A 22,659-nucleotide genomic window follows, 5' to 3' on the forward strand; every position below is an offset into this window, starting at 1 on the left:
CACCAGACCAGCTTACCTCGATAACAAGAGTGCCAAGGTTTGAGAGGAGACCGAGCTTAAAACCTCTTGACGCTAGGGGTCAGATTTTCTTTTTTTTTTAAATAACATTCCCAAGGTAAACGAACTATTTCTCAGGTCTAGATGGTAGAATATGCATATAATTTACAGATTAGGATAGAAAACACTCCAAAGTTTCCAAAACTGTCAAAATATTGTCTGTGAGTATAACAAAACTGATTCTACAGGCAAAAACCTGAGGAAATCTAACCCGGAAGTGATTTTTTTTTATTTAAATCTGTGTTTCCTGGCCCGTCTTTCTTCCATTTAAAGGGGTATCAACCAGATTCCTTTTCCAATGGCTTCCTCAGGCTGTGACCAGGCTTTAGACATAGTTTCAGGATTTTATTTTGAAAAATGAGCGAGATTTTTCAAAACTAGTCAGGTGTCCTTTGATTAGTTCCTGCGCGCGAGAGGGGTAGCTCTCCATTTTCTTTCTCTCTTTTATTGAATAGGTTACGTTCCGGTTGAAATATTATCGATTATGTTTGTTAAAAACAACCTGAGGATTAATTATAAAAAACATATTACATGTTTCTACGAACATTACGGATAATTTTTGGAATTTTCATCTAACGAACGAGGCTTTGGTTTTCTGAACATAACGCGCAACCCAAATGGAGTTTTTTTGTTATAAAAGTAATATTTATCGAACAAAAATAACATTTGTTGTGTAACTGGGAGTCTCATGACTGCAAACATCCGAAGATTATCGAAGGTAAGCGATTAATTTTATTGCTTTTCTGACTTTCGTGACCAAGCTAACCAAGCTAATATAAGGCTAACTGTTCTAGCATTGATTGATACACTCACAAAAGCTTGGATTGCTTTCACTGTAAAGCATATTTTCAAAATCTGACATGATGGGTGGATTAACAACAAGCTAAGCTGTGTTTTGGTATATTTCACTTGTGATTGCATGATTATAAATATTTTTAGTAATATTTTTGAATCTGATACGTTTGGGAATTTTCTTCTGCCTTTCAGGACCGGAACGAGGCTGTAGTTTTCTGAACATAACGCGCAACCCAAATGGCGTTTTTTTGTTATAAAAGTAATATTTATCGAACAAAAAGAACATGTATTGTGTAACTGGGAGTCTCGTGAGTGCAAACATCCGAAGATTATCAAAGGTAAGCGATTAATTTTATTGCTTTTCTGACTTTCGTGACCATGCTAATTTGAGGCTAACTGTTCTAGCATTGATTGATACACTCACAAAAGCTTGGATTTCTTTCGCTGTAAAGCATATTTTCAAAATCTGACACGATAGGTGGATTAACAACAAGCTAAGCTGTGTTTTGGTATATTTCACTTGTGATTGCATGATTATAAATATTTTTAGTAATATTTTGCACCCTGCAATTCAGCGGTTGTTTACAAAAATGATCCCGCTAAAGGGATCCGTAGCGCAGAGAAGTTTAGGTTCGAGTAGATGGCTGAATCTTTTAACCATACCACGTGGTTAAACTCTTAGACTATCGATACCGACAGAATAAGAACAAGTCTTTGATATTAATTACTAGTCTGCAGCTAGGAATTCGGTATCATTGAACGCGAAGACCGACAACCGCTGAAACATCTATCTATAAACACATGAATGAATGTCACTCTGAACTATCCATTCTAACCACGACAGAGAGAGAGCGGACAGACTCTCCAACAGAAACAAACTTTTCAACAGAGATCCCGACGACACACTGAGCGTAAATATATATATTGATTGCAATTATTCCCGAATGAGTGAGCGTTCATGTGCAAAGGATTAGCATTTCAATTGTTATAATTATCAACTTTGTAGTGTCTCATCTCAGTTGACCCCCACTTCCCTTTTTGTCCACCAAGCCGCGGTAACGGTTTATCCCACTAGGGATACTCCGTTATCATTTCCTTGTAACTATCTACTGTTTGTTTATGCATTTCTGTGAATTACTTAGTTAGTAAATAAATTATTTAAGACAATTGATGTATGGATGACTCATAGTGAAGACTGGGTTCGTGCAGATAACCAACAATTTACGACGTTTGGAATGAGACTAACGTGAGGTAAAGAATAATTCATTAATTCAAAGACTAAGTGATCAGATATTCAAATATCTGAAAGTTATATTAGGAAAATTATAACTTTATAATCTGAATATTTTCCTTGGTGCCCCGACTTCCTAGTTAATTACAGTTACATGATTAATCAGTTTAATCGCGTAATAATAATTACAGAGAGTTATTTGATAAATAAGTCTTCAGTATAATGATGCCAAAGACACGACACTGGGCTCACCCATAACCGTGGACATACTCTGGACCTGGTTATTACCAAGGGGCTTTCTATTGACATATCCTCTATTGCTTTATCTGATCACCAATGTGTATTTTCTACTACCTTGTTGCCCATAGCAAGGGGTGAACACATTATTAAGAAACACTATCTTACCTCTGAAGTTGCTACAGATTGTATTGAGTGTATGAACAATACTCCACCACCTATTCTGCCTTCCTCTTGTGATGATTTAGTGGATAACTTTAATAGCAAATTAAGGGCAACCATTGATGCCATACAGTAGCTCCAGTTAAATTGAAAAAGGCCACAACCAAACCGAGAGCCCCCTTGGATGAGTGAGGAAACTAATCAATTAAAGAGAAATTGCAGAAAGGCAGAGCGGAAATTGAGAAAGTCATAGTTGCAGGTCCATTATGATATTCTGAGAGAGCAGCTTGGCATATATAACAAGGCTATTAGAAATGCCAGACGGGCTCAATTTTCTAACTTTAATCAGAACTTTAATTTTCACTATTAATCAGAATAATTAGAGAGTACTGTTCTCAACCATTCATGGCCTGATTAATCCTACCCCCGCAAACCTATGTGAACTTTCTTCCACATCTAAATGTGATGAGTTTGCGGCATATTTCTGAAATAAGATAGCCAACATTAGACTGGGTATCAGTCAAGCAAGACCTGATGACAATTTTGATAGTATGTTCCCTAAGCTACCACGCAAAGGCACTATGAATATATTTTCCCTGGAAACAGACATGCTCAAGAAAAAAATATCCCAACTTAAGCCTTTTACCTGCCTTCTCGATCCTATCCCCACCACTTTCTTCAAAACAGTTTTTATTTGCATATCTGAAAAAGTGTAAGCTATTGTTAATCACTTTCCCCATTGCATTAAAAACTGCTAATGTCACGTTCGTTTAGAGATGGATTGGACCAAGGTGCAGCGTGGTAGGCGTACATTTTACTTTTATTAAAATGACACAGAAAAAACAACAAAATACAAAAACGAACGTAAAGCTACATGCAGTGCAGAAAGAAACTACACACAAACAAGATCCCACACACTAAAGGTAGAAAAAAGGCTGCCTAAGTATGATCCCCAATCAGAGACAACGATAGACAGCTGCCTCTGATTGGGAACCATACCCGGCCAACAAAGAAATAGAAAAACTAGAATGCCCACCCAAATCACACTCCAACCTAACCAAATAGAGAAATAATAACGCTCTCTAAGGTCAGGGCGTGACAGCTAAGGTGAAACCCCTTTTTTATTATTTTTATTTTACCTTTATTTAACTAGGCAAGTCAGTTAAGAACAACAAAAATAACTTTTATTTTTCTGAAGAAAAGTCATTTAGATTATTCAGCTCTTAAAATTATCGTCCAATCTCCAACCTTCCATTCTTTAGCAAAATTCTGGAGAAATTGATTTTCAAACAGCTAAACTGGTTTTCATGCCCACCGGAGCACAGAGACAGCCTAAGTTAAAGTGGTAAATTATCTTAGAGCCAACACAGATGCCAAACAGCTCTATGTCTTTGTACTCTAAGATTGAATTGCTGCATTTCTTGGCAGTTGATGTTATTCTTCAATCACACAGACCCCAAAGCAAATGAGGGGGAGGAAAATACGTTTATTTTTTTATTTTTTTATTTTTTCAAATAGGACAAATCATGGTTGGAAGTAAATGGTCATTCTCCCCTTCCCTCAGCGATGCCCTCCAGTGATCCTCTCCCAGTTCTCTCTCCTGTGATTCTCTCCAGTGAACAAAGGGACAGGATGTAGTTTATAACCCAGCCCTAACCTGTGGTTGACCAATTAGAATTCCTTGCAATAAAACTGTATCCTATTTCAGGTTGGACCAATGAGAACTTGCCACACCATAAGTTCAGGACTGACATTCCTAACAGATATTGAACTGAAAACCAACTATTTCCATTGATCATTTCCCTATTGTGTAGTAAATATTTCAGCTTTTATTTTCATTGTTTGTATTCGTTCTTTTCTGTGATGCACATTGCGTTGCATTCCACGTCTGAAATGTGCTGTATAAATAAAGCTTGATTTGATTTGATTTGATGTCTCTGACGCACTGTTTATGAAATATGGATGGAGAAGATAATGCACTGTCATCTACTGTACCTATCCACCTGGAGGTGTTAAGTATAAGTAGATGTGTGTGTGTGTTTGTGCGTGTGTGTGTGCGTGTGTGTGTGTGCGTGCATGCGTGTGTCTGTGCACGTGTTATCTGTATATATGTGGGAGAGAATACGAATGGAAATAACATGTGGAAAGTTCCATCTATCCTGGGGTTATAGGGGTGTTATAGGGAAAGAGGATACCTAGTCAGTTGCACAACTGAATGCATTCAACCGAAATGTGTATTTCGCATTTTACCCAACCGCTCTGAATCAGAGAGGTGGGGGGCTGCCTTAATCTACGTCCACGGCTCCCAGAGAGCAGTTGTTGTGGGGATCAACTGCCTTCTTAATAAATCTTCTTCCGGATCGGTGTGCCTTCCACGGGACGGTTGAGCTAACGATTAGCATGAGGTTGTAACTAACAAGAAAATTTCCCAGGATATAGACATATCTGATATTGGCAGAAAGCTTAAATTCTTGTTAATCGAACTGCACTGTCCAATTTACAGTAGCTATTACAGAGAGTGCACAATTTTGAACATAAAAAGTTATTTTAATAAACAAATTAGGCACATTTGGGCAGTCTTGATACAAAAGTTTTAACAGAAATGCAATGGTTCATTGGATCAGTCGAAAGCTTTGCACATACACTGCTGCCATCCAGTGGCCAAAATCTAAATTCCACCTGGGCTGGAATAATACATTATGGCCTTTCTCTTGCATTTCAAAGATGATGGTACAAAAAAATACAAAAGAACGGTTGTTTTTTTCTTTGTATTATCTTTTACCAGATCTATTGTGTTTTATTCTACTACATTCCTTTAACATTTCCATAAACCTCAAAGTGTTTCCTTTCAAATGGTACCAGGAATATGCATATCCTTTCTTCAGGGCCTACGCTACAGGCAGTTAGATTTGGGTATGTCATTTTAGGGCTAATCCTTAAGGGCAGAACAGCAGATTTTGGAATGGCCCATCTCTCTCAGGGATTTTGGGGTGCTATTGGTCATTTAGAAAATACAAATGAGAATAACATGTGGAATGGTCCATCTCTCCCAGGGTTATAGGGGTGTTATTGGTCATATAGAGAATACAAATGGTTATAACATGTGGAATGGTCCATCTCTTCCAGGGCCATAGGGGAGTTATTGGTTATAAAAATCAGTATTCCCAAGACATGTGCCATTTAAAATGGAGACCACAGATGTTGTTGACTTGGAGAACCTTCACACTAATCTCCAGTCGACATTAATGCCTGATTTACAAAAAAGTATAAAAAGTTGAGGAGTTACAGACAGGTTTCTCAAGCCTCTGGGGATTTGCCTGATGTATTGCCAGACAGATTATATGAAAGTAGAGAAATTGTCTTCTTTAGTAGAGAAATTGTCTTCGGTATAGACTGGGATAGTATTTCTATAAACTAGGGCACCAGGGAGGATTTCACTGTAACAACTTGTTACAGCTGTTGATAAGTCATTGCTAATAATCTGCCAATGTTTTTAATGTCATTACATGAAGATATAAGGGGGATCATAGCTATATTCAATACAATTCACAAGTTTTAACCCTTTATCATAGTTGGGGTCTTGACAGATTTGTCAAAAATCATGTGACATAAAACATACATTTTCTGTCGTTATAGTTGTCGTTACATCATATATTAGGTATTAATAACTTAAATTAGACATTTCATTTCTGTACAGCACTTTTAGATATCAGCTGATGTAAGAAGGGCTTTATAAATACATTTGAATTGAATTGAATTTGACATTGAACTTGACCCAGTAAAAAGCCTGGTTAACGTGATTCTTCATAATATTTGTTGGATGCGCATTTGGTGTCCAGCTGATAAGTTACGCAGTGATATTTTCAGACATCATCATCTGATCCAGGAAGGAATTTCCTGAATAACAGTCGAGGGACAGCTATTGTGAAAGCACATGCAATGCAACAACAGCCCAAGTGCTGGAAAAAAAGTGTTGATGAGAAAATGTCCAGAATATTTTGGTGTCTCGTTGATTACGCTGGCGCAGACAGTTGTGCCAGGATCCACACTGGATCTAATATCCCAGCAGCCACGTGTTTGTTTCCCGCCGCTTCATTTGAAGCCTGTTGCACTACTCGGTTGTGGTAAAACCACGTTATTATGGGATGACAACATCTAATGCTGGCTTCAACTTGGCTTTCCATACAAATCCTTCCATTAAAAAAGGAACCTGGTTTTTGGACACTTTCTCATTATAAAAACAGTGATGCTGAGATTCAAATGGTGAGATCAATGCTACCACTTTTCATGGTTTAATTATGTGTGTCACGCCCTGACCTTAGAAAGCCGTTTTATTTCTCTATTTGGTTAGGTCAGGGTGTGATGTGGGGTGGGCATTCTATGTTTTCTATTTCTTTGTTTTTGGCCGAGTGTGATTCCCAATCAGAGGCAGCTGTCTATCGTTGTCTCTGATTGGGAATCATACTTAGGCAGCCTTTTTCCCACCTAATGTTGTGGTTAATTATTAATTTTTTCGTGTGTGTTTGTGTGCGCCACAGTGGCGTCACGTTTGTTTCTGTTTACCTGTTCTTTTTGTGAAGGTTTCACTACGATTAAAAGAGATGTGTAATTACATGCACGCTGCGCCTTGGCTCATCTATCACAGGGACTTTGAAGATAGCGATCGTGACATTGTGCCTGCGTCAGCTACATAGGCTACAGAAACATCCCCATGCATGCACCCAATCTCTTAAGTCAGGCAATATCCACATTATTCTCACATATTTTAGAATGTAGTAGGCTGGGTTTCTGTACAGCACTTTGAGATATCAGCTGACGTAAATACATTTGATTTGATTAATAATAATTTGAAAATCAATGCATTGGCAAGGCATAAAAAAACGCAATATTCATTCATCTTTCATGACACTTTTTGCATGCCTTTTGGGGGGTCTAGGCCCTATACAATTATGTACATTATACAATTGTATAACATTGAGGACCTTGACAATTACAATAAAGTGCTTGAAAAATTTCCTGAAAGTCCTTGAATTTGACTTGCCAATGTCTGCACGACATCTGTTTAAAATATATATAGTCCTATGTTGATGTATAGGCGGAGTTATGGGTCAATGTCCATAATCACTTTTATGTGGAGCTGCATGAAAATCATTTTTATTTAACTTTCAAACCATTTAAAATGTTTACCCCATGTCACGTATTGGCCCCATTATGTACAGAGCCCCAGCGGGAGATTAGTTGACAGTCCAGAGGTTGGTTTAGACACACATACACACACAAACACTGAGAGTGGAGGGAGAGACTCGATGGTTTTGGAATCCTCTACTGTCCACACATCAATCAACACATCTGATTGGGTCGACTCAAACCACCTAATATGTGGGCTAGATGATGTGTGTGTGTACATGTGTATGAGAGAGAGAGCAGCGGCGAGAGAGAGTAACTGTATGTGCCAGGTACAAAAGGTGAGGCTGTCCCCAGGTAGGGATAAAATGACTCCTGAATCACTCCTGAGAGAGGATGTGTAGTGTCATCTTAACCCCAGAGGGAGTTTGGTTGCAGAGTGATTAGAATTTACAGTGAAATTCCTGCTTAGAATTTACAGTGACCTTGCCTGTTTAGAATTTACAGTGACCTTGCCTGTTTAGAATTCACAGTGACATTGCCTGTTTAGAATTCACAGTGACATTGCCTGTTTAGAATTCACAGTGACATTGCCTGTTTAGAATTCACAGTGACATTGCCTGTTTAGAATTAACAGTGACATTGTCTGTTTAGAATTTACAGGTTTGTCCTGGTTAAATTCCCAATCTGGCCCTCATACCATCACGGTCACCTAATCATCCCCCTCATCTCCCCTGTAACTATTCCCCAGGTCGTTGCTGTAAATGAGAAGGTGTTCTCAGTCAACTTACCTGGTAAAATAAGGGTTAAATAAAATAAATACTATAAAAAGGGGAGAAGATGTCTGTTGTGAAGACAGAGAGGCAGGGAGGGTGATTCATAAAACACACACCCACACACACACACACAGCTGTGCAGACCCCATGAAACACTCTGACAGAGCATGTGTGTTTAACAGCACTTTGTTCACTGGCCAGTTCCTTGTCGTCTCTCCAGCCACAGACCGGTTGGACACGCTAGCTGTGTGTATGTTTGTAATGGAATACCCTTTTTACTCCTCCGTCTACACTAACTTAGGAAGAATGGTATGTACCTTAACTCCCGTGTTCAAATCCAACCGTTCTCCTGTGGAAATGCGCCATATGCTGTACAGATGTAAAATACTGGACATCTGTACAGGTGTGAAATGGCTAGCTAGTTAGCGGGGTGCGCGCTAATAGCGTTTCAATCGGTGACATCACTCGCTCTGGGACCTTGAAGTAGTTGTTTCCCTTGCCGCTGATTTTGTGGAGTGATGGGTAACGATGCTTCGTGGGAGGCAGTTGTCGATGTGTGCAGAGGGTCCCTGGTTCGAGCTCAGGTAGGGGCGAGGAGAGGGACGGAAGCAAAACTGTTACACAGACACTTTTCGTCCATGCGCTCACACGGACCAGAGGAAGCAGAATGCGTCATACACAACTGGAGGTACCACAGCATGAGACGCATTCATTAATGCCTATTAATGCCATATACTGACAGAGGATGGAGCTTAGGAATTGAACTGAGTCAGAAATGGTACACTATATAGGGCTCTGGTCAAAAGTCATGCACTATATAGGGAATAGGGAGCTATTTTGGATGCAGCCTGAGTCTTCAGTATAGATAAAACCTTGACTGCTATTTAAGTATTTGACACAATGGCCGGTCTGGGGAAGAGACGCAGAGGAGAGCACAGAGTTTTAATGAGGAGAGAGTTTTAATTGGAAGCAGGGGATGATTAGGTGGCCAAGGTGATTACCTCTCTCTCTCTCTCTCTCTCTCTCTCTCTCTCTCTCTCTCTCTCTCTCTCTCTCTCTCTCTCTCTCTCTCTCTCTCTCTCTCTCTCTCTCCCCCTCTCTCTCTCTCTCTCTCTCTCTCTCTCTCTCTCTCTCTCTCTCTCTCTCTCTCTCTCTCTCTCTCTCTCTCTCCCCCTCTCTCTCTCTCTCTCTCCCCCTCTCTCTCTCTCTCTCGCTCTCTCTCTCGCTCTCTCTCTCTCCCCTCCTCTCTCTCTATCTATCTCTCTCTCTCCCCCCTCTCTCTCGCTCTTTCGCTCTCTCTCTCTCTCTCGCCCCCCCCCCCCTCTCTCTCAAGGCTGCTGTGATGTGATTGTTTAGTCAGAAAGGATTTATAATAATTTTTCCGATGCCAGCTGAATATACAATAGAGCCAATCAATGTCAGACTCACTGCCTGGCACACCTGAACGCACACCTGAATGCTTCCAATCAATCCCTCACGTCACAACCATCATTATCTTTCACGCGTCTATTAAGTAAATCTGTTCGTTTTGTTGAAGCATTATCATCTGTGCCAAAAATCACAAACTTGTGTGTGTGCTTTGTGGCAAATTCAGAGCATATTATTTAAATCAAGTTTGTTAGAGATGAACAAAAACCTAAAGATACTGTGGCTCTGCAGGACTGGTCAAATCTGTTGCACTATGTTTGGAATAGGGTGCCATTTGTGATGAAACCAGTCTAAACACTGTGTATAAGTTTCCCGTACAGGTAAGTTAACTTTCTGGTGCTGGGTGTTTCTGTCTGTGAGGATGTGATATAATGGTACGTCCTCCTCTCCAGCAGGCTACCCATTAGCTCCTCTGTAGAGGCACGATAAACAATGTGACACTAGCCTCTGTCACCCTGTAGAGGGACGATAAACAATGTGATATCAGGGGACGTTGGCGTAGCTAATGACTCTACCTGTCAATCACAACAGGACAAAACTCCAGGATTCTGGAACTTAGTGAACTTAGAGAAACTCTGAGATGCTCCACAAACTTTCTCACTCCTCTGTTGGCTTGAAAGTCAAACAAAATGTCAACTCTGGCTGAAAATCATAGTCCAGACTCCATGATGTAGCTGGTCTATTTGATAATTATTTGTTTTGATTTTTCAAGCGCTTTGAGATTCTTCCTGTAAAGAAAAGCCCTATGGAAGTAGAATAAATGATTATTACTATTATTGTAGATGTCATATCCATCATCATTTACCCTGCCTGATCCTTTAGAATAGAGTTTATTATCAATGTCTCACTCCAATGGCGATGTGTCCTACATGCATCCTCTATACACGCACTATGACCTTCTGGTGTCATTTCAGCAGACATCCAATCACACTTGTCATCTAAATGATAAGAAGACAGGGTTGAATGAATAGAGATGGGATAAAAATGGAGAGACAGTGGGTCACAGTAACACACACACACACACACGCACACACACCCATACACAATCACACACACACACACACCCATACACACACACACTCCATTACGTTATGATTTAGGGCCTTGGACATACACTGTGGCACACTCTTGACAGCGTAGATGAATAGAGGCACGGCTTCCATTTTGAAAAAAGCCTCTCTGAGGTAATCAGGCAGGTGAAGGCATGTGTAACATACACTTTGGGAATGGAACGCCTTCTTAAGAGACTTCATATGACTCAACCTTTCTTCATAGAAAGGAGGTTTGAACATCACACTATATTCCATATGGCACTCTATTCCCTTTAGAGTGCACTACTTTTGACCAGGGTCCATTATCGTGCACTACTTTTGACCAGGGCCCATTAGCGTGCACTACTTTTGACCAGTGCCCGTTATCGTGCACTACTGTTGACCAGGGTCCATTATTGTGCACTACTTTTGACCAGGGCCCGTTATCATACATTACTTTTGACCAGGGCCCATTATCGTGCACTACCTTTGACTAGGGTATTTAATGCACTACTTTTGACTATGGTATATAGTGTATTGCTTTTGACCAGAGCCTAATGTGTCATAGTCGAAAGTAATGCACGATAATGGGCCCTGGTCAAAAGTAGTGCATGATAATGGGACCTCCTCAAAAATAATGCACGATAGGTGCACAACAGGGTAGGTAGCAACACATCTGCCATGCTGATCCTCAACACTGGAACTCCCCAGGGGTGCGTGCTCAGTCCCCTCCTGTACTCCCTGTTCACCCACGACTGCATGGCCAGGCACGACTCCAACACCATCATGAAGTTTGCAAATGACACAACAGTGGTAGGCTTGATCACCGACGAGACAGCCTATAGGGAGGAGGTCAGAGACCTGGCCGGGTGGTGCCAGAATAACAACCTATCCCTCAACGTAACCAAGACTAAGGAGATGATTGTGGACTACAGGAAAAAGAGGACCGAGCACGCCCCTATTCTCATCAACGGGGCTGTAGTGGAGCAGGTTGAGAGCTTCAAGTGTCTTGGTGTCCACATCAACAACAAACTAGAATGGTCTAAACACACCAAGACAGTTGTGAAGAGGGCACGACAAAGCCTATTCCCCCTCAGGAAACTAAAAAGATTTGGCATGGGTCCTCAGATCCTCAAAAGGTTCTACAGCTGCAACATCGAGAGCATCCTGACTGGTTGCATCACTGCCTGGTACGGCAACTGCTCGGCCTCTGACCGCAAGGCACTACAGAGGGTAGCGCGTACTGCCCAGTACATCACTGGGGCTAAGCTGCCTGCCACCCAGGACCTCTACACCAGGCGGTGTCAGAGGAAGGTTCTAAAAATTGTCAAAGAACCCAGCCACCCCAGTCATAGACTGTTCTCTCTACTATCGCATGGCAAGCGGTACCGGAGTGCCAAGTGTAGGACAAAAAGGCTTCTCAACAGTTTTTACCCCCCCCAACCCCTCTTTTACGCTGCTGCTACTCTCTGTTTATCATATATGCATAGTCACTTTAACTATACATTCATGTACATACTACCCCAATTGGGCAGACCAATCAGTGCTCCCGCTCATTGGCTAACCGGGCTATCTTCATAGTGTAGTGCTATATAAGGAATAGGGTGCCATTTGGGACACAGACTTTGTGTTACATCTTTGTGTTATTTTTTTTTCATTTTTATTTTACCTTTATTTAACTAGATATGTCAGTTAAGAACAAATTCTTATTAAATTCTTAATAAATGATTATCAGTTAAGAACAAATTCAACCCCCCTCCAGGTCTCTGATCACTACTTTGTTTCCTTTCTGTCTCCCTCTCTTCCAACCCTAGCCACTCAGCCCCTACCCAGACGGTCATCACAATCTTAGCTCTTTCGCTCCCACTACTCTCTCCTCTTCTTTCCTATCATCGCTCCGTTCTGCTAAATCCTCCCTCCTGTCTTCTAACTCTCCTCCCTTTCCTATGACTTGCCCTGTCCCCTTACCTCCCGCCCGGCTCGGTCCTTCTCTCCTGCTCCGTGGCTCAGTGACTCATTGCGAGCTTTGAGAACAAGGCTGTGGGTAGCTGAGCCAAAATAGAGGAAAACTAAACTTCTGGAGGACCTATCATCCTTTCATCCCCTTCTCTCTAAATTATCTTCCTCTGTATCTGCTGCTAAAGCCACTTTCTATCCCTCTAAATGTCATGTTTCTGCCTCTAACCCTATGAAACTCTTTTCCACCTTCTCCTCCCTACTTAATCCTCTACCCTCTCCCCTCCCCTCCTCCCCCTTCCTCCTCGCTCTCTGCGGGGTACTTTGTCAACCACTTTGAAAAGAAGGTTAATGACATCCACACCTAATTCACTCAGCCTAATGAGTCCACTGGTCTCACTCACACAGAACTACCCTACACCTTGACCTCTTTTTGACAATCCTGCTACTAGTGAGGTCCGGCCGCCCGAAAACCTGTTCGCTTGACCCCATCCCCTCCTCCAGCTGTGGAGAACTTCTCCCATTCCTCACTTCCCTCATCAAATCATCCCTGACCACTGGCTGTGTCCCTTCTGACATCAACATGGCTAGAGTCACTCCACTTCTCAAAAAAACAACACATCGGCCACTCTGACATCAAAAACTACAGACCAATGCCCCTTCCTTCTTTTATTTTGTGCTGTCTCTGACCAACTCTCTCTCTATCTCTCTTAGAATGATCTTCTTGATCCTAACCAGTCAGTCTTCAAGACGGGTCACTGAACTGAGACTGCTCTTCTCTGTGTCACGGAGGCTCTCCACACTGCCAAAGCCAACTCTCTCTCCTCTGTTCTCATCCTCAAAGATCTGTCCGCTGCTTTTGAATCCATTAACCATGACACCCTCCTCTCCACCCTCTCAGGGCTGGGTGTTTCAGGCTCTGCACACTCTTGGATTGCATCCTACCTGGCAGGCCACTCCTACCAGGTGACGTGGATAGGATGTGTGTCTGCACCACGTACTCACACTACTGGTGTCCCCCAAGGCTCTGTTCAAGGCCCTCTCCTCTTCTCTCTATACACCAAGTCACTCGGCCCATTATCTTCTCACATTATCTTATCTTCTTCTGGTCTCCCCTATCATTGCTATGCGGATGACACTCAACTACTTTTCTCCTTCACCCCCTTCTGACACCCAGGTGGCGACATGCATCTTTGAGTGCCTGGCAGATATCTCAGCTTGGTTGTCAGCCCACCACTTTAAGCTCAACAAGACAGAGCTGCTCTTCCTCCTGGGGAAGGCCTACCCACTACAAGACCTACCCGTCACAGTTGACAACTCCATGGTGTCCCCCTCCCAGAGTGCAAAGAACCTTGGCGTGACCCTGGACAACACCCTGTTCTCTGCAAACATTAGAGCAGTGACTCGCTCCTGCAGGTTCATGCTCTACAACATACAACATCCGTAGAGTATGACCCTGTCCTAATCCAGGCACTTGTCATCTCCTGTCTGGACTACCACAACTCTCTGTTGGCTGGGCTCCCCGATTGTGCCATGAAACCACTGCAACTTATCCAGAATCCAGAATTCTCCCATGTCACCCAGTTCCTCCGCACACTCCACTGGCGTCCAGTTGAAGCTCACATCCACTACAAGACCATGTTACTTGCCTACGGAACAGCAAGAGGAACTGCCCCTCCCTACCTCCAGGCTATGCTCAAACCCTACACCCCAACCAGAGCACTCCACTCTGCCAACTCTGGAATCTTGGCCCTCCCACCCCTACGGGAGGGCAGCTCCCGCTCAGCCCAGTCCAAGCTCTTCTCTGTCCTTCCTCCCCAATGGTGGAACCAGCTTCCCCCTGAAGCTGGAACAGCAGAGTCCCTGCCCATCTTCTGAAAACATCTGAAACCGTACCTCTTCAAAGGGTATCTTAAATAATCCCCCAGCACCCCCACCCCTCACACCCCCTCCTCACGCACGCCACCCCTTCTCACGCCCGTTGTCCCACCTAGCTATCTTAAGATGAATGCACTAACTAACTGTAAGTCTCTCTGGATAAGAGCGTCTAGTAAATTACTCAAGTGTAAAATGGAAATGTACCCAAACACTTCTGGAATACAGAACCCTGCTTCACAATATGGCCACTGAAGTACAGAACTAATTTAATGACCATGAGCTTCAACCTCTCAGAAGGACCACATGACCACACTCAAAAACTGCTTTTCAACTCCACATAACTTCATGTCCATACCTCACAAGACAAAGGAACAACACAAGCCTTATTTGAACATGCTTACTAAGAAGCATACATCAAGCTAAGTCTAAATAAGGACACTGAAATGTCTCATACCCGAATAAAGTTTGATACCATCACATACTCAGAGACTGTAAAGTTGAAAGAAGCAAGATATTTACTCAAACGTCCCTAAGCTACTGCCACCATCTAGTGGTAAAATGTAAACATTGCAGGTGCTCCATCTCGTGTCTTCTGTTAGAAATGGAAGAAAAAGCGAGACATTTCATTGGTTCCTTTTATCTGGAACATATATAGTCAACGAACTAAGTAGACCAAACCCAGCTGCTAACGCATTGGTGCCGATGGGAGAACCACCCCTTAAGTGGACAGGAACTGTGACAGTTTTCTTCAGTGGTAAACAGCCTTTATGGGATATCTTAATTTATCCACCATCTTTGGATTGTATGACAGCACCTTTCTATCGTAAGATCTGGAGCCACGTTCACATAAAATACACACACACACACACACGAACACACACACACACACGCACCAACACACACGCACCAACACACACACAGACACACACAAACACACATACGAACACACGAACGAACGCACACACACACGAACACGAACACACACACACACAAACACACACGCACCAACACACACACACACACAAACACACACGCACCAACACACACACACACACACACACACACACACACACACACACACACACACACACACACACACACACACACACACACACACACACACACACACACACACACACACACACACACACACACACACACACACACACACACACACACACACACACACAGACACACACGAACACACGTGGGTAGTTGAATTAGCCCATAAGGGGAAGTAGGAATAGTGGAAGTTGTTTGGGTCTCTTCTGCTTTTTAACAGTTACTTCCTGACCACAGGAGCCTGCTGAAGGCAGAGTAGGTCATAATAATCCAGCTGGCCCTGAACTGTGTGTCACAGCTGTGCAGGTGGTCAATCCTAAAACACCTGACTACAGAGAGGAAGGAGCACCAGCTTAGACCTCCCAACACTGCCGTACGCAAAGACACAGAGAGAGGACAGACAGACAGACACACACACACACACACACACACACACACACACACACACACACACACACACACACACACACACACACACACACACACACACACACACACACACACACACACACACACACACACACACACACACACACACACACACACAGGTATGCCTATGACACAGTGACAAAGCCGTGGGTCTCTTTTGTCCTCCCTGTGCCTCAAGAACCAGAAACAATTACTAAAATCAGATAATGAGCCAGTGTTCCTCTGTAATGAGCTTGTTAAGTGAAGGAGGCTTTGTTGGCTCAGAGGTACAGTTCACACAGTTGGTAGGGAGGTCAATGGGATGAACTGTGGCTGAACCATAGGGGGTAAGGGTCATGAACGGGCCATTGCATTTAAACTGAGTATGGATGGAGGGAGGTGTGAAAGACTGAGAAAACCCTTGAAACTGGGATTCTGTGTGACATTATACTGATGGTGGTTATGGTGCATTGTGGTGCTAGAGCAACTACTGATTCTCCAATAGGCAACGATAGATATCTGCATGACATCATCGTTGTTGCCGATTTCTCTGTCTGATGGAAGTGTGGAGGATGTCATGGACATCTGTGTCATGCAGTACACTTCCCTCTGAGCAAGTGGGTGGGTATGAGTGGTCAGAGAGTCTGCACATGAACAAGAGTGGTATCGGAGTGAAAGGTTAGTGAGACTGGGGTTTCTGAGAAGTGAGGGTGTTTCTGTCTGCTCGGAGTCAACCAGAAACATCAGGACTTCCCTCAGGTCACACAGAGTCGGAGGTACAGAGAAACACGAGGACTTCCCTTAGGCCACTCAGAGTCAGAGGTACAGAGGAGTTATAGGAGCCCTGGAAGAGACTTGTGGTAGCAATAAACCTCAGAGGATCACTCAACGAGAGTCCTAGAGTCTAAAGGGAAATGTTTCGAGGTATAGGAGTAGATTCAGCATAGTACTGTAACCTGGTAGTTCCTTTGGCAGAGGTGGATAACCAGTTTCGATGGCTCATGTTGCTATAGCTGTTGCGTTTCGTCAGACACACACACATATTCACACACTTACCTGCATGAACTCTGACACACACGCACTCTACAAACACCTCTGCCAGGTATAGACAAGAAACACTTCCGAAACAAACAGCTTTATTTTTTCTCAGCCTTGTAAACAACTTCACTCCTCCTCTATTCTCCTCTTTCTCCCTCTCTCCCTCTCTCCCTCTCTCCCTCTCTCCCTCTCTCAGTCTGTATGGCTGCTGCATCCACTTTGTGAGTCGGGAGGTGTGTGTGTTACCCCTGCATTGGTCGCACCCCTCTCCTGTCTGGGGGTGTTGGTTCTCCTCACCTGTAACCTGGGATCAAAACACATCCAACTTTATTTAAAACATATTAATACATTCTTTTAAAAAAGTATTAAATCCAAGCAGTGAAAGTAAATTAATTACAAATTAAGAAAAGTAAAAATGCTTAGAAATATGATACAAGCAATAATGATAAAATAATAAAATCTTATCAGACTAAATCCTTACTTCCGCATCTTCTTGGTATCCTCCTGCATGTCGATACAGGCCATAGTGAACATCTTAAACTCTTTGTAGTTCAGGTGCTGAGGGAGACACAGAGGTGTATAGTATGCTTTATAGATAAACACATAGAGGGCAAACTAAAGCTGGGTAGTGGAGACATCGCTGTCTCTGGACAGCTCAGGACGTGTCACGGCTTAGAGTAGCACGTCTCTAACTAGAGACATCCAACTAGAAGATCTTACCCTTGTCAAAGGTAGTGCACTATACAGTGTAGTGAATAGGCTGCCATTTCAAACCCAGAGAGAGAGTCAGTGTACCTCGTCTCCGGAGACGTCGAACTCGTAGAAAATCTTATCGAGGGCGTGTCCCTTGAGGTTGAACAGGAAGCCAGAGGCCTGGAACTCGGCGGGGCTGATGGTGCGACCTCCGTCCATGTCCAGCAACTCAAACACCGGCCTGGAGTGACGGAAGATAAAGTTCTTCTCCACGTGGTACTGGAAGAGGTCACACACACACACACACACACACACACACACACACACACACACACACACACACACACACACACACACACACACACACACACACACACACACACACACACACACACACACACACACACACACACACACACACACACACACACACACACACACACACACACACACACACACGTTCAAGCCAGCAGCATACCACTATGCATCCCACTGCTGGCTGGCCTGTGAAGCTAAGCAGGGTTGGTCCTGGTTTGTCCCGTGATGGGAAACCAGATGCTGCTGGAAGTGGTATAGGATGTACTCTTTCTTCTGGTCATTTTTTTTTATCCCAATGCCCCAGGGCAGTGATTGGGGACATTGGTCTTTCTTTTGTAAGGTATTTCGGATTGTACGTTAAACGGGTGTCCTGACTCTCTGTGGTCACTAAAGATCCCATGGTACTTATTGTAAGATTAGGGGTGTTAACCCTGGTGTCCTGGTTAAATTCCCAATCTGGCCCTCATACCATCATAGTCACCTAATCATCCCCAGCTTACAATTGGCTCATTCATCCCCCCTCCCGTCCCCTTTAGCTATTTCCCAGGTTGTTGCTGTAAATGAGAACGTGTTCTCAGTCAACTGACCTGATTAAATAAGGGTTAAATATAAAACATTTAATAATATAACATTTCTATGAATCCTCTGTTTTCTGGTCAACATTGAATCATGGCCGTAAAAAGCCTTTTGTTATATCTGTAAACGTGACTGTAATTGTTTAATGAGATATGAAAGGGGAATTGGGAAGCAGGTTGTGATAAAGGGGTTTTCATCTCCTTGCCAGATATGAGAAGTTGTTTCCCCATGATTAACAAGATCAACAGACAATGGACTTTAATGACCTTCAGTTTGAGCACACGGTTCTGACACACACGCTTTATTCTCCTGACCACATGGTTCTGTAGTAACCGTTATGACATAATATAGTTCAATGCTGGAAGACACACACACACACACACACACACACACACACACACACACACACACACACACACACACACACACACACACACACACACACACACAGAGGGAGAGAGAGAGAGAGGAACACTACCTCGCTGCAGAGCAGGATGCAGACCAGCATGTAGAACTGTTCGAAGCCGATCTCTCCGCTGGCGTTCCAGTCTAGCATGTCAAAGGTCATCATGATCTCCTTCTTCTTCAGGTCAGTCACATGGTGCATGAAGTGATAGAACTGGATGTCTGCAAGAAGAAGAGAAATGGCCACTTAGTCTACTGTTTGCTGCTTTAATAAAGTTTGTGGGGAAAAAATGTAATAACCAACATGATTTTTTTTGTCAGGTTACACCCATACACATTATGAGGACACAAATTACCTGGATGTCTATGAATACATAGACACACATTTTAATGTTTTACCAATGTTTTTCTGTCATGTTACTCTTGCCACATTACCCACACAAATCTAAGAACATGAATGAACTCAGGAATACTTAGACATAAATCCACAATCTACCATTCAGAGTGTTCCTGTTGTGGACATCCAGTAGTTTGAAGTAATCAGACAGTATTTTGGCGTTGCGCAGGGAGAGAAGACAGTAGACACTGTCAAAGTCCAGATCATTTAAAAGAGCTCCTTTCTTTAGCTTCATCTTGGCTCACTGACTGACCACTGCAGAAGTGCTGTCCCTCTCAGCTGTACCTGACACTGACTGACCACTGCAGAAGTGCTGTCCCTCTCAGCTCTACCTGACACTGACTGACCACTACAGAAGTGCTGTCCCTCTCAGCTCTACCTGACACTGACTGACCACTGCAGAAGTGCTGTCCCTCTCAGCTGTACCTGACACTGACTGACCACTACAGAAGTGCTGTCCCTCTCAGCTCTACCTGACACTGACTGACCACTGCAGAAGTGCTGTCCCTCTCAGCTGTACCTGACACTGACTGACCACTGCAGAAGTGCTGTCCCTCTCAGCTGTACCTGACACTGACTGACCACTACAGAAGTGCTCTCCCTCTCAGCTCTACCTGACACTGACTGACCACTGCAGAAGTGCTGTCCCTCTCAGCTGTACCTGACACTGACTGACCACTACAGAAGTGCTCTCCCTCTCAGCTCTACCTGACACTGACTGACCACTGCAGAAGTGCTGTCCCTCTCAGCTGTACCTGACACTGACTGACCACTACAGAAGTGCTCTCCCTCTCAGCTCTACCTGACACTGACATCACAATGGTTCACCATGGAATTTGGTGTTCTATTACAGATTCTACATTCTATTGATAGAATGATAAACTCATTTAGTATCGTTTTAATTGAATGATCATTACATACTATTTTGACAGTATATGACAACTTTCCAGTCTTTGCCATAATATCTTTGCCATTTATGTCACTACACTGAAAAGACAGTGATTCACTTGACTAATTCATAGGTCTAAAACTGTACTGCACACTGTCAGGGAATTCCAATATTAGCTACACTACCTCATGTGTGAGGAGGAAAGTAGACCACAACCTCTTAGTTGTATTGTTGTTCTACCTTTCACATAACTGCAAAGGTGCATCATCACAGTGTGTTGACCCTCCCACTCTGTTTGCCAAATTCTTTCTCTTTGCTCTTACTTTTTGCTCTTATTCCGTTATCTCCACGTTGTTTCCCTCTTTGTAACGGGCTACGAGCCGGTTTGTGACAACAGACAAACAAATCTCAAAGAAAATGAACCATTCGTTACGTAATTTAATTCTCTCAGTCCTTTCAGGGTCACATCAACTCAATTATTACATTCTCTGAGTATTCCTAAATAATAACTTTAAAAAAGCAATAGGCTTATATGAAACCATTTTGGTATGACTGGTGTTTACTGCACAATTACATACCATGTTTAAATGTATAAAGTTATGGATAAGAAGGATAATAATTGTAATCAAAGTGAAGAGAATGATTTTGAGAGGGGATGGTTGAGGCTACAAGGTAGCCAGCAACCTTACTACCATATTGTCTGAGGTAAAATACATTAAAAAGATAACATAACTTAATTGCGGTTGTAAAATGTTTAAACAAGTGGCTGATAGCTTTACAGTTAAAGTTACTTTATAGCCTTTAAGCTATTTGACACAGCTTTTTATGTCATATTGCTGGATAACTAGCTACGTTTTTAAGAGCTTTTCAATTGGCATCTCTCCCTGTTTTCAGTCACAGGGGGGAAGTGGATTAGGTGTGAGCAGTGCAGGAGGTGGGCTCATGAGTTGTGCTCTAATTTTACTAGGTGTAGCTTTAGCAGAGCATAAGAGTTGCCACGTCAATGTTACAGTGAATTAGTTAAGTTGTTATGAAATGTTATATTCCAATGTTATTAGTTGTATTCCAATACTATATTCCAATGAAAATAAAATGAATTAAGAACAACTATTGAAAACATTTTGCTCCTGAATGTCATTTTAAAGACTGCTGGGAATTAAAATCTTGCATTCAAATAATATTTAGTGCAATTGTACATAATGGATTGTATGGAAAAGGAAGAACAAAGAAAATTTATGTGCAGGTGAGGTAAAAAGAGGGACTTCACATCAAATCTCCTCATAGTGGGCCAGTTACCCCGGTACTTTAAAAAAATGCCCATTTTCTAAAAACATTTCATGAAATAGCAAAAGAAGTGTAAAATTGTAGCCATTTATATCCCTTTATACTTTATTTGCCGAAGCATGACATACAATCCACATCAAATTTTCTTCTCCAAATGTTGCTTTTTTGTCAGCAATTAGATATTGTTCTTAGGAGAGCTAGTTAACCCTAGTGCCCTACAGATATGAAGCAATTATGTAGGCAACTAATTAAACCTTTGAAAGAATGCAAGGCATAAAGTCTAGGGATATGTATGCAGCATATGGAAGTGAGAAAGGGAGATAGAACATGCCTGAACAGTCTTCTATTATCATGCCTTGTTTACGAAGGTTAGAAAGTGATTGAGTTCCTCGTTCTGCCCTTCTGTACTTTTCTCAACGGGGGAATTCTATTGGATGTTAAATGTCATTGGCATTGACACATTTAAAAGCCACTGTTTGGACTTCTGTGTTATTCTGAGGATAAGCGGTGGTCAGAAGATGTTTGATTGTTGTCTAAAGGTATGAACAATTTACTTTTAAATTAACTAGTTGGTCTATAAATGTATTATGCAGATCAATATTAATTTTGTACATCCTATTTTATATTTGTTATGAGCACTTTAATTAAGTAATGAACATGGATAGAAACCTACATTTTATATTTGACATTTATTTGACTAAACAATATTATCTCTCTCTCTTCCCTGGCTCTCTCTTTCCTCCCTCGTAGATGAGGTTAACTTTCCCCGGCATCCTGCCTACTTTACTAGGCATTTTAATACTACACCAGGCCAACAGCCAAAGCCCCAAGTTCACTCAGAGCAGCTGGAATCTTCTACCTAACGGTAGGAATCATCATCTCTGGCCAGTACATGTATATTACTGTCATCTGTT

The 22,659-nt window shown here is 42.4% G+C and overlaps 1 protein-coding gene across 1 annotated transcript; it reads right to left on the reverse strand.

Annotated features, from left to right (window-relative positions):
* Window positions 1–9,262: 9,262 nt before the first annotated feature.
* On the reverse strand, window positions 9,263–19,807 carry LOC139572671 (EF-hand calcium-binding domain-containing protein 9-like). Its single transcript, XM_071395349.1, has 6 exons — window positions 19,672–19,807; window positions 19,249–19,397; window positions 17,979–18,155; window positions 17,665–17,741; window positions 9,384–9,439; window positions 9,263–9,291 (listed from the first exon to the last, which is right to left on the reverse strand). The coding sequence occupies exons 1-6, from the start codon at window positions 19,805–19,807 to the stop codon at window positions 9,263–9,265; spliced, it is 624 nt and encodes a 207-aa protein (XP_071251450.1).
* Between the last annotated feature and the right edge of the window lie 2,852 nt (window positions 19,808–22,659).

The sequence above is a fragment of the Salvelinus alpinus genome, chromosome 4, assembly GCF_045679555.1.
Source record: "Salvelinus alpinus chromosome 4, SLU_Salpinus.1, whole genome shotgun sequence".
Taxonomy (NCBI): Eukaryota; Metazoa; Chordata; class Actinopteri; order Salmoniformes; family Salmonidae; genus Salvelinus; species Salvelinus alpinus.